Source organism: Alligator sinensis, unplaced genomic scaffold, assembly GCF_000455745.1.
Source record: "Alligator sinensis unplaced genomic scaffold, ASM45574v1 scaffold1223_1, whole genome shotgun sequence".
Classification (NCBI taxonomy): Eukaryota; Metazoa; Chordata; order Crocodylia; family Alligatoridae; genus Alligator; species Alligator sinensis.
This window is the reverse complement of record NW_005842062.1, coordinates 2,193,500-2,206,962: the sequence shown is the minus strand read 5'-3', so window position 1 is coordinate 2,206,962 and position 13,463 is coordinate 2,193,500. Positions and strand designations below refer to the sequence as shown.

Genomic DNA, 13,463 nt, shown 5'->3' with positions numbered 1-13,463 from the left:
CGGGAACCCCGGGGAAAAGCCGCAGCTCGTCCGGCTGCTCCCCCACTGGGGTGAGGCAGACAGTGCTGGGAGACCCGGGAAAAGCCACAGGGGCTGCAGGAAATGATCAGGAGGCTAGGGAATCAAACCAGGAACTGGGGAAATCGAACCAGGAGCTCGAGGAGAAGCCCCTGCTCATTCCCCACGCCCCCAATCATTCCACCAAGCCCCCACAGCTTCTTCTGGGGGGCCAGCTCAAACGGTGGTTCATCTGGTTGCCCCGCTGCCAGGGCAAGGCAGGCAATGCTGGCAGCCCCAGAGAAGCCACAGGGGCCGGAGGGGATGATCAGGAGCTGGGGAATTGAACCAGGAACTGGGGGGAATAATTGGGGGCTGGGAGAAAGAACAGGGGGCTCCCCTCAGCTCCCGGTTTGATCCCCCAGCTCCCCTATCATTCCCCTGGTCTCTGCAGCTTCTCCCGGGGCTGCCAGCTCAAGCTACAGCTCTTCCGGCTGCTCCCTCCCACTCTGCCAGGGTGAACCCCAGCTCCCAATCATTCCCCCAGCTCCCCAGCCCCCGGAGCCTCTCCCAGGGTTCCCAGCACTGCCTGCCTCACCCCCAGCACGGGGGCGTAGCCAGAGGAGCAGCTGGATGAGCTGCGGCTTCTCCCGGGGCTGCCGGCTTAAGCCAGGGCTCATCTGGCTGCTCCCCCAGCTGCTCCCACCAGCATTACCTGCCTGTATAGTCTGTAGCCAAATAAGATTCTGTGCCAAATATTTTCAGATTCGGCCAAATCGAATAGGGACAGTGAGTCAAATCACCAAATCAGAATCCAAAGCAAATACTTTCCACTTGGCACAGGCCTAGTTGCCATCCTCATTATGATAGTGTGTACTGTGCTTGTGTGTACTGTCTGTTGTGGTGAGTACCAAAACTGTCTTGTAAAAGTGCTAGAAATGGGTCTGGGGGTCAGTACAGTTGAGGTCTTGGAACGTATCCCTATTTGTTACATCACAAAGTTGGTTCCCTTTAAGCGAATCTGAGTTGTGCACCATTTTCCAGGAACACATGTACAGCATAAAGCAAGGGAAACCTGTACAAACATTTTGGCACATGGAAAAGGCATAACGACACAGCTGCATGCTTGGGACAGCTGTGATAAACAGAGACTGCAACAATTTCCACCAATACAACTGCACTGCTATAGTGGCTGCCATTCCCACCCCCATCCTAAGTCAGTTGCAGCACTGGCACATGGAGCAAAGACCAATTAGAAAATGAAGCACAGGACTTCAACTGGCCCAGTATTGCTATTTGCTCCAAGAGACAAACTGGCTCCAAGTACGTATTGTTTATTGTTTGCTAGAGTTTTAACCTATATTTCTTTTACACAAAGAAACCCTGTTTTTTTTAATTTTTGCACTTTGGTGTGGATATTAAGTTGTGGCAACAGATGCAAATTACAAACAAGCAACTTCTCAGAGGTGATGAGCACATGCTCCCTCCCCCTTTAATTTCAGCTGAATTTTTAGTACTTCTGAATCAGGCCAGAGTTTCTACAACTGGTTATCCAGTTAATACCAGCCAGTATCAGATAACATGGACTTCCTCACATGAGTTAATTTCTAGCATGTCAATCCTTGCTAGAGACACAAAGATGAAAACAGCAAATCCAAAACTAGGGGAAAGCTAAAGAAGAGAGCTCTTCCATAGAGCACATTTCTCAGAAAAGCCCAGAACAGAACCCAACATGCCAAAGTCTCACCATTTGCCTACTGCCAAGAGATATCTGTAAAAACCACTGGGAAAACGTGTGCCACTGTCCCACAGCAGCTATTTTGTTAGATGAAGTGGTAGAGATCCAAATGGTGACTAAAGATTCCAATTCTGCTCCTGACTTATGTGACTTTCAAATTTCACATCAAGGAGCATCTTTCTTTTCTTTCCAGTTTGCCTTCATTTTAAGGATAGACGCACAACAAAAACCTATGTTAAAAAAAAACATACTACAAAGCTTGCATTAGTCAAGCACTTAAAAGTTAGGAATGCCACAATTAAGTTTCCCTGTGCAACCTTAAATACTGTTGTACGTACCCATTTTGATAACTGATTTACAAGTTCATACACTCTTTTTCTCCTGCCTTATTCATTGCAAAGAACACATTTGCTCCAGGGAGAAATCAGAGTTGTACACAGGGGGCTGCTGTATATAATGTTTGCCTTACTTGTTGCAGAGTTGAAAGTTGTGGAATAAGACACACGGAATTACAGGGCATTAAAAGGATGGTTTTATGGATAAGGCAGTTGAGTAACACCTGGCAGAGTTAGATTTTTCTTCCCATCTCTGCCAGAAATATCATGTGGGATGAAAGGAAAGTCACTTAAACAAATTTTTTCAGATGAGAACATTAATTGTGTACTCATTTTCTTGTTGCCCAAACAGACACCTTAGGGGCCTGATTTACCGAAATGGTGAGCAGCCCAACCAGAGCTAAAGCCCTTGGGAGCTGTGCTTTGAACATCTAAAGTACTATATAATGTGAAATACTCTGATAAGTCAGGTTTTAGATGTCTCAAACTAAGCCGGAAAATACCTACTAAATTTTAATGTTCAATCTCTGTGCCTCAGTTGCCATCTCCAAAATGGAATTAAGGCTACCCTCTCTTCTCACCAGGACCTGCTGTGAAGATTAGTTAATGTGAATGAATCCCACTGATCCTGTAGTTATAAGCACCATAACCCCCCACAAACTAATTATGGTTTCAGGGTAGGGTTTGGCTAGTTATAAATAGGGCCTAGAAAAACAAAAACAAAGTATCTAACAACTGTTTGCTAAAAGAGAGGAGTCCATCTTGAGCACTATATGATGCTGGGTCTTCCAAAACACAACCAAAAGTATGAGATCACATAATTAAAAATCATATCATACACAGAGCATCTGGCCTTCTTATATTTCTAATCACTGGTGTATTTTGGAAAACAGTCTGGTGACTGGTTAAACACAAAATCAGGTTCACTGGCCTTAACCAGGGTACTGTTTTAGAGTACACAGAGAACAGACAGACAAAAATAAGCAGAGGATACTCTTCAAACTAGATTAATCATTTCGTTTTTAATGGTAAAAATAAGGTGCCAAACAGGAAACAGGTTATAGCAAACCTTAGCACAGTGCATAATTCACAGCGATGAATGCAAACCACCAGTGATAGCAACAGATGAGGGCTGGCCATTGATTTTAATGTTTTTCCCCCACATGTATTAACAGAGGGGCACAGTCAGGTACCCGGGGCAAAGCAGAAATAGTAACTTCGGGTTCAAGATAGCGAACATGCAGCTACCAGTAGCAGTTTCCTTTTTTTTCCCTATTGCCTTCCCTTCCTATCCCTGCACCAGTCGGCACCTGGTGCGATTAACTTTTATCACCCTCCTCCCCAGTTAGACCACTGGATATGAAACCAGTCAACATACCACATGATGGTTTCTCTCATGCTGTCATACTTATGAACTACACCTTGTTTCAAAGTAAAGTGGGGAGAGAGCAAGAGAAAATTCAACTTTAGGCTTTCATATAAATTCATTTTTTTTAAGTAGGTAAGATGCAAAGCAATATTATGTTCCTCCCTATGTTGACAAGGTCTACATTTCTTCCACTTAGTTCTGTGTTTACTTGATTAATAAGGGTACTACCGAATAGTCTTAAGACTGCATACAAAACTAGAAAAACATTAATGACAATGCAGACAAAAGGCTGTTCCCCAATCATCTTTTCAACCATTAACTTCTATCCTTGCATGACTTAACATGAGATCACCAATGCCTTGGTGGCCCAAAATGCAGAGTTAAGGATCCCTTATGCTCAGCATGCCAACTGTATCCCTAGTTTAAACCTGGTGAAACATGTCAAATGACTGACTACAACAACTACATAATCACGCAAGGATGAAGTCACTGAGCTAATCTGTCAGTGAAACATGTCCTTCATTATTTCATTTTATTTCAATGCAATACTTAAAGCAAAGAAATAACCTTCATCCATTACAGCAGATTGTGCATGTGACTCTAGTGTGTTCTGCAATTCATCAGTTAAGTTAATCATTATACAATCATGAAAGCTAACTGTCCATCTCACTGTTCTCAAATGGAGAATTTATTTCAAGTGCTGTTATGCCTAGTCACCTACTGTAACTATGGATATAGTTTCAGTAAATACAACATTTGGGAAATAAAGATAAAGCTGTCTATCTCCTTTTAGTTAAGTGCTCCTAAAAACATTCTTAGACAACTTCAAGTGATTTATTTCAATAGGATTTTTCAATCAATACATTTGGGACAAGATGCTAGGTTTTTATCCGACTTCTCTGAAGTTAGGTAGTTTCAAATGAAGATCACATATTTGGAGGTATCATCTCTCCACCATCATAACATGGTGAGGTTGGGAGAAGCTATCCAAAAATTGCATAGGATTGATGGAGACACCAGAAGTTTCCCCAGACTTCCTGCAGATGTAGCTTAACTAATGGAAAGCCTGCTGACCTGAAAGCTTGGTTTGATACTCGATCATAACAATTAAAAATCAAGTCCAGTGATATTTTGAACAGATCCGTCTCTCCTTATCTCCCTATTACCTTCACAGTATGCACATAGTTACTCTCTACTCAGGAGGTAACAGGAAAAACTGGATTTTTACATAGCCAAGGAAGCTTACAGAGCAACATCGACACCCTCAGACTGGTAGCCTCATTTTGACAACACTTCCAATTTATTCCAGCTCACAAATGAGGAAAACGCAAGAAAAGAAACCTGATCCTCTTTTACCGTAGCAAAGACCCAAACGTTAGTTGCTTCTGTTTTAATTCCGCACCATATCAGGTGCCATAAGCAATGACAAGGCAAATGGTTTGCTCCTGTATAGTAATGCCACTTGAAATAACCGTTACAGTTTCCACAGGAAAATAAACCAAATCTTAAAAAGCCCTCTCTTGTAATCTATACTTCTACAGAATTCTATATTTGAACACAAAACCCAAGTAATTTTAAAAGAAAGGTTCTCAAGCTGGCATTTAAATTATGAACACTGTATATGCTATATTAAATACTTAGCTTCATATTCATGGTCAGACAATGCTTAAATAATTACCAAGAAAGTGCACTGCAGAAAATCAGGATAAATTACTCTTGAGATATGAACCTTAACTTCCACATCCCCTTATTTCCCCTTTGTTGTAACCAGTAATGCTAGCATTTATTTGAATTAGCTTTGACTTCAAGAGGGGAAAATGGGAAAAAGAGACAAGTGCAAGGTGATAAGTTCAAACCTTTTCAGGATAACAGGGCAACGATACATGTGGAAAAGCAGAATCAGATAATATCAGAATCTATCCAGATTCATTCACAAGTTTCACTGAGGGCATGAATAAGAGCAAAAGCTTTGCACTCATGTGCAAACTGTCCCAGTAGGTCCAGCAAGGCCTACTTAGGCAATTGCTGATTTTTCATAATTAATTCAATCCCATAACCCTGAGACTCAGTAAGGGTTAAATCATTAATAAAGTCTGTGCGCTTTTTTTTGTTGTTGTTTTTTTAGAATAGCAAGAAAAATATATGCATAGCTTGAACGGGATTTTTCTCCCTTCTCTTCACTAAGTCACCACCCAGTGTTAAATTTTTTTTACTTCTCATTTTCCAACTAAAAATCACCTTTGGTCCGGCAACAAGCACGGGTAGTTATTCTAAAATAGAATTTTTCATCAAGTTGTGAGCAAGCAACAAGGATTTAAAATCAACCCTCTGGCAATATTTTAACTATTGCTTTTGTGAAAGCAAAAGCTCTACTCTGTACTGAAGACTTATGTCAATGTGTGATTTTCTTAATTTACATGCATTTTTCCAGCATGGCTACATTATCTGATTTGTTACCGACTGAAACAAAAAATTTCATTCTTATTTTCATTTTTTTTTTTAAATCACCCTAAATTTGTTCTATATAGTAAGGCTCTTGTTACTTACAGTTACACTAATTTGAGATGACTGTACTGCTATACGACGCATAATTTAAAAACATGTAGGTCTGTAGAATACCGAACTGATTCTTTTATTTGACCTACAACTAATTACTGCATCCTAATTAGACTTTGTTATTAGAGCTTTAAAATTACACTCTTAGAAGTGGGAAGAGCAGGAAAAATGATGAAGTTGAAAACTGAGCGACCACCACTAGCAAACAACTTTACCATTTTCAATTCCATTTGCAATAGTACAAGCTTCTTCAATCAGACCTGGCAGACCTTGTTTCTGCGACTTAAAAGTTTCCTAGTCTCCAGTTTTCTCCTATATAGATCAAGCTCTATGCCTCATAAATACCCAGAGTTTGGTAACATGAACTCCTTGATAGAAAGAATATGAAATGATTGTACACAAGATAAAATCACATGACCAAAAACATTTTTCAGTAAGTTTCTGCAACATACCTACTATGTACATTAGGAGAGTTAAAAAACCTGCATTCCTAAAACATTACTAGATTAGTTTCTTCTTTCTTGTATATATTTACAATTGAGTTTTCCTTTATTGAACGTACAAATAAAACATATCCTTCCCTAAAAAGTTCTAAGCACATTTCTCAGTATTTCTAATTGCCAGATGCATATCTCAACATACAGTATACCACGTGTGTATACACACACACACACACACACACACACACACACACTATTCTACATATCCTGTACATACATCCTGCATGTGTAATCCAGCATATACACAGTATTTGTAAAAACCTTTTCAAATTACTAAAAAAGTAAGACTGAAAATTATACTGCATAATACATCTTTGGTGTAGTGTTTTAAGTAGCAGCATTAACTAAGCAGTTAGACAATGAAGCCAAACTTTATAACAACAAACTAGGCTCACATTTTTGACACCTGAGGCCCTGAAACATAAGATTGCTGTTTTGCTTATGAGTGCATTTCTCACAAACAACAAACAGTGGCTGCTTATAGGATTATAGCATGACAAAGGTGTAGCTGACTCATGGGATCAATTATAAAGCACCAGTATTTATGTCTTTTGCCATTGCAAATTATTCTATATTTTCAGTCACTGAATTTTTAAGCTGTTAATGGATTGAGTATATTATTATGCAGGTTTGGTAATATGTATGTTAGAAAGAGAACACAGTCACAGAATAGACCTATCCCTAACATCCTCTATACTTATGTCACTTGCATATTTCTTAACTCTTAAAAACCTACATTACAGGTAGAACTTTGAGTTGAATGCTTAAAGCCTCCTGACCAAGAAAAGCACTAACTTCTTTTTAATTTGGAAGTGAATATTTAAAGAGAATCAAGATAGGTATTTTTAGGCTGAAGCAGTATGGAACACCAGTGATTAATCAAAATTCTAACACTGCCTCCTGTACAACTTTTCCCCAAACATTACCATTAAATCAGATCATCAACAGCAGCAGCTCCCACCTAAATACAGTTTACTGTGATAGTGTCTGGATAGAACAAACAGAATTTGCAGTACTTACTGAATGTTTCTCCTGCTGGCCCATAACTCCATGGTTAGCTGGGACTGCAAGTGGTTTCATAATGAAGAAACATATGCTGAACTGAATTTACACATCATGTACCAATTTCTTATGGATGGCAAGTCACCCTCTACAGCATCAAATTAAAAAAGAAGGGGGGAGGAAAAACCAAGCTGGAGCTTAAAGTGTCACTACTAGTAAGCTCAAAAAACCTCTCACACTTGTAGTACAGAAAAGCAATCCAAACAACAGTGTTAGTCTCCATTTTTGTAACAGCGAGAGTCTAAGCATGTCAGGATGTGAAGAGCGTGATGAAATCCTACACATCCAGCATTTTTCCAAGGGAACAAGACCATTCCCCGAGACTGAAGAATGGGAAGAAATGAAAAAGGAGGAAAAAAGCTAAAATGGCTGACTGCACAGAGACTCCCTCAAAAAGGGCTTAATACAGTATTATATTAGTCAGGGTGGAGGAACCAGCCTCCAGCATTCAGCCAAGCATTGTTAATACTCCTGTTTCATTTGCAAATCTCTCACACACACACACACACACACACTCAGAGCCCCCTCCTATGCCCCCTCTCCCTCCCCCCCCCCAAAAAAAAGCCAGGGCAGAGCATGCGAATAGGGACCTCCTCCCTGGCTACTAATGATGCTGACAGAGCGGTGACCAGTGATCTCTGTTCCACTCAACTAACCAAGTTTGCACAATTAATCTTAGCAGCATGACACTGATGGACATTTAATTTCACGATGTTTGTCCCTCACAATCAAGCCAAACCGATCTACCACCAAGAGTCAGTAACAAAAATACAACACAGTCATACACACAAAAACCCAGAGATCCATGAGTCTGAATGTAATACGCCAATATAATTACGTTATTGTGCTTACTTTGGAAGACCATGGCTGCAGGCAGTTGGCATAGCAACGCACAAGGAAAGCCATTTCCTGGGTAGAAAGAACGCTTCCTTTTCTAAATAAAAAATTCCTCTTAGGATACAAACGGCATTGCTGCTTCCTGCAGAAAGCAAAGACACTGTAGTCTGTCTCTTAACCTGCACAGGCACACTCAATGCAGTTCTAGTGATGTAAGTGGATTTCTCTCTCCCTCCCTCTCCCTCTGTACACCGAAATATTCAACTCAAATGGAAGGCACATTCCTTGAGGCTCGCCCCCTCAAATCCTTAACCATTTAACTCATTAAGGTAGAGATGGACAATTCAGATAAAGTAACAAGCTCTTGCCTGTATTATATCAGCTTCTGTAGGTCAAGCAAGCCCCAGAGGGGAGGGATCCATTGATTGCTGGCTCCAAAGAATATCACAGAAGGCAGGATGGGAATAAGGAGCAAGACTTACTTCAACTAGCTCTGAACTACATACAGTTTTTCACCAAGGTGAAGATAAAGCCGTATGTTTGACAACACCATCTTTCCCCACCCAAAAATAATGCTGCTGCAAAGCGATACACATCTCTATCAAGCATTTATAAACAGCACTCTTGACAAGCTTTCATGGATTTTCAATAGACAATTTAGATACTACTCAGGCTGCAGATTTCTGTGCACTGGTAAAGGTAATGTCTTGAATTTTCACAAACGTCAATTAAAATCGTTTTGAATACACATTACAGTTCTACAGAGACATTAACTAAGCAATTTCCATTAAAACAATGGAGTGTACAATCTGGAGAAAATGGTAACATAAGAAGAATGAGTCTGAGTTTCAATCATTTGCTTTTCAGAGGAAAATTACATTTTAAAACAGCAGTTTACCCAGTCACTCCCCTACGCAGCACATTACATCTAGCTTTATATTCGCTGCATCATGTTAAAGAGAGGAAACTATAATACAACAGGGAACATGTTCAAGCAATAAAATAAACGTCAGCTGTATACAACATAAATTTTAAGAGTGCCGTGAACTGATGACGCTTTACACTGTTAAGACCAAGACATTGCCAACAAAAAAACCTGCTGCTCAGCCATTAAGCTTTTATTTGGGTAGAATCCGATCTCTTCTACACATTTACACCACATTCTTTAAATCAGAGACCATATGGGCAAAAAGCAACTTCACCATTTTTTTTGCTTTTGCTCTTGTTAAAAAAAAAAAGTATTAAATCTGCAGTCTATGAAGTTAAAAGCTGTTATACATGCATAAAACACACATGAAAAAATGAAACCTGACACTTTCATGTAATCTGCAGCTGCCTCCACCAAATAACTCATCCTATAGTAATTGTGCTGACTTGCTACATAGTGATTACTTGTTCTGACACTAATTGCCAGTAAATGAGCAAAACTTAGCAAAAATGAAGTCTAGTAATGATAAAAAAGAATTCTGAGGCATCTTGAACAGCCAAAATATTTTTATACATCTAAATTTAAGGGGAATTCTTTCATGTTTGGCACATTTTAAACAGAAAACATTTATGGGTATTTAATATAGCACATGTCTTTGATTTTCTAATATATGCTAAAAGCTGTTGTTTTAAAAGTTCATGAAATATTATGCTTGATGTGGTTCTATTTATACTTATCCCCACAAAGAAATAAAAAGTTGTGAATATTTATAGTACTTTGAATAAACGGAAGGGCATAAGGATCCCTTACAATGAAACTGACAGAGTATTTCAAAACGTTAAACATAAGCAGCTGAGTGTTATGCATTTTGAAATGCAGTTCAGCTCAGTGTTATCTTATATTATCCCATATATGGAGTTTATGACGTTTCTGGCATATAAACATCAAGTAGTAAAGCCAAAGTATCACATGTTTTCAGAGCAATTACAATCTACTGCTGGTCTAGCCTGGTGGCCTTCTGGTTGCCATGCCCCAATTAGAAATTGCTGCATCACGACCTGACTAGTAGGGAATTAGAGTTCTACTGAGACAATTCTTCACTCCTAGGTGTGCGTGCAAGGAGAGTGGGCAGGGGAACAGGAGTGCACCAATCTCTGGAAATATAGGCACATACATTACATTTTACTACTGAATTAGAAAGACAACTGATGAACTTCAAAACAAAGTTAGCCAAGCCATTTGCAGTAAAAGTTTGGAAAGTAAAGAGAAAATATGAACTGAAAAGAATATGGAAAGGCAAACAATTCTCACATAGCACGACCATCAACTTCCATCTCTACAGAAAATTCTTGATGCAGACTCTGAGTCTTAAATGAGAAAGTAAACCAATGAATACAGAACATAACAGCAGTTTATACCATTTAACTTTACTTGAAAGCATTTAAGTAACTGATGCTACCATGAGACCCAAATCTGATAAATTTTTGAAGTTTTTAAATTTGAATAATCTTGTGCCATCACCCCAGCCCTTAACTTTACATAATAAAATTTATGTTTGGTGCTGCATTTAACTGACTATTAATTTAGTTATCTTAATGTCAAGTTACCTATTCTAGTTAGATTTTTCCCCCTATTCCTCCACCCCTTTTCTTCCTGGCTATAGAATAAGCTTTATTTGATATCATTTTATGTACAATGAATTCTCAGAAAATAGTTACTGTGCTTTCATATACAGTATACTTGAACTTTCTATAAAATAAGGAAGAAATGTCATGGTCATTTATACATCTTAAATCCCACTTCAAACATAATAAGAATTCGACAAAAGATATCTAAACTGCTCACCTACTCTGGAAAGTTTCTATCACAGGTATCTATCAATAATTAAAGGTAAAATGCAACTTTCCTTTAAGCACAAATTGCACATTTTTCAGGAGGGAAACGCACAGTTTTCTTTTTCCTCTTAATATGATGGGCCATAAATGCTCAGTGATTGACAAATATCATATATGTGGGTTTTAAAAGATGAATCAAAATAAATGTTAATAAGGCCAATCTCCTTTAAATGGAACAGGAGGGCCATCCGCTGCTACTGAAACCCTACTTATAACATATACCCAACAACAGTTACAAGGGTGATGGTATTCCCAGCCTATCTAAGGGACCCATAACTGTAGTACATTTACTTTCAAAGTATATATCAATGCATTTTACCTTAGCAGCAGCAGCAGCAGCTCCTGCTATCCGACTGCATTTCTTCTAACCCATAATCCAATTCCTAACTTTTATTCAAGTAATAATTCTATCTTGCTTACAGCATGAACCATGCTTAAAGCAAAAAAACCTATTTCCAATGTTGGTGACAAAGGGACTGTGACACTGGATTATTTCAAAGTTTCTATTATCAAGTCATAACAGCTCATGACCACTTGCTGTGGTATTCATCAAAAATATTTCCTTGCACGAAGTGCTTCAGACACAAAAGAGTAACCTGTATATTCTTCTTTTTGAATTTAAAGGTATTAATACTTTCAACTTTTAAAAGATTAAATAAAAAGTAAGACTAGAAAAGAGATCTAACAGAGATGTCTTCAGGTTTTCTCATGTCCAAACAACTGTGAAAACTAAGTCAAACAAAGCAACTCAACAGTAAGAAAGACAACCAAGATCATCATTAGGATGTGTACACACCAAATATTTACATGGCAGGAACCAAGGCCAAAACTCACAAAAGAACTTACATGCCTGAAGTGGGACTTGAGCATCTAAATGCCACTGAAATCCAAGATATGACCTTTAACTCTCAGGTCAAGGGCAGGCAATTATTTTGGGCGGAGGGCCGCTTACTGAGATTTGACAAGCCACCAAGGGTTGCATGACAGGCAGACAGGGGCAGATAAATATTAATTTTCTAAATTTTTTAGGGGCCCTATGGGCCAGATAGAATGGCCCAGTGGGCCGCATCCAGACCGCAGGCTGCATTTTGCCCATCCTTGTTTTAGGTGGTACTACCTTCATTTTTGCCAGGAAAGTCCACTAATTACTTAGTGATCCTGGCCCTGTATGCTGCCAGGATTGTTGCCATTTCGGGAAAGAAAATGTTCTCAGCACCCACCCCTTGTCTAGCTCATTTGGGAATGTACCTGCTGAATACCACTTCTCTTCAGTTTCCTGACAGTGGTCAATCCATTAAGTATGTTCACAGCACAACCTGAACTCCATGGTTTCACTGTATATTAGAACAAAACACAGCAGCCAAACCACTTGCATTCAGAAACACAGAAGAGGAGATAGTAGCCCCTTCCACCGTTATACAATTCCATCTTTATACAATTAGAACCGAGCACTCCCTCCCTCCCCAAATGAGTGTCACTGAACTAGAGCATCATGCTCCCACTTGTGCTCCCTTTCTCACCCACTTCTTGAATTTGGCTGGCATTGCTTTCTGAAATGGCACAGATGGAACTCATGTGGGATAGTTCGTCCTCATTCCATCCTCATCTATACCTTTACTCTGATGGTTCAGACATTATCCTGATGAGCAGAAGATTTTAAAACTTCCTCAGGTTGCGGAAGACATGAATGATCTAAACATTAACATCAGGCTCTCGCATAAAGGTGGGCACCCACTAGTCATCCTCCCCTCCCATTATGTCCTGGAAGAAAAGTGAGACTGTCTTTTTCTGAAACAGAAAATGTAGACACCCCACCCTAAAAGGGATCCAGGTTGTGAATCCCAGTCTCACATGGGTGCTTAATTCAGGGCTGTCAGATAACACCTATGCTCCTGAGAAGTATAATTTCAAATACGTTGCTCTCATTATTTTGCTTTGATAGCACAGCCATCATTCCTCAGCATGCTCATTATTATGAATCTTGTTCCCAGATGCCATGCTTTCTCTATGTATTGTATAGTATACCTAAATTTTTCACAGTTGTGAATTCCACCCTAGAAGCCAGGCACCTACAAAGTAAATCACAGTGATGCTCAGCACTGCCACACTGAAGCCCTATTGTGGATGTGGACCTAACCCCCACAAAACACTGTTTCAGCATGTAATGGATAAGGCATAAAACCTAGAACAAGTTGTTCTTCAGCTGTGCAAAAGTTCTGCTTAGAAGTGTAAAAGGTAACAATTAG

At 39.4% G+C, this 13,463-nt stretch overlaps 1 protein-coding gene across 18 annotated transcripts in view; it reads right to left on the bottom strand.

Annotated features, from left to right (window-relative positions):
* The window catches only part of RAPGEF2 (Rap guanine nucleotide exchange factor 2), a 242,453-nt gene that overhangs the window by 122,029 nt on the left and 106,961 nt on the right, over positions 1 to 13,463 (bottom strand). For 2 of the 18 annotated variants that reach the window (XM_025203584.1, XM_006023172.3), the window contains exon 1: positions 7,516 to 8,021. The exons of 14 other annotated variants lie outside the window; for them this stretch is intronic. In XM_025203584.1, coding sequence (XP_025059369.1) covers positions 7,516 to 7,575 — 60 coding nt within the window. In that variant the 5' untranslated portion in view covers positions 7,576 to 8,021. Of the gene's footprint in view, positions 1 to 7,515; positions 8,022 to 8,409; positions 8,566 to 13,463 lie in introns of those variants that run through there. 2 more of the 18 variants (XM_025203585.1, XM_025203589.1) reach the window with 2 other exon arrangements.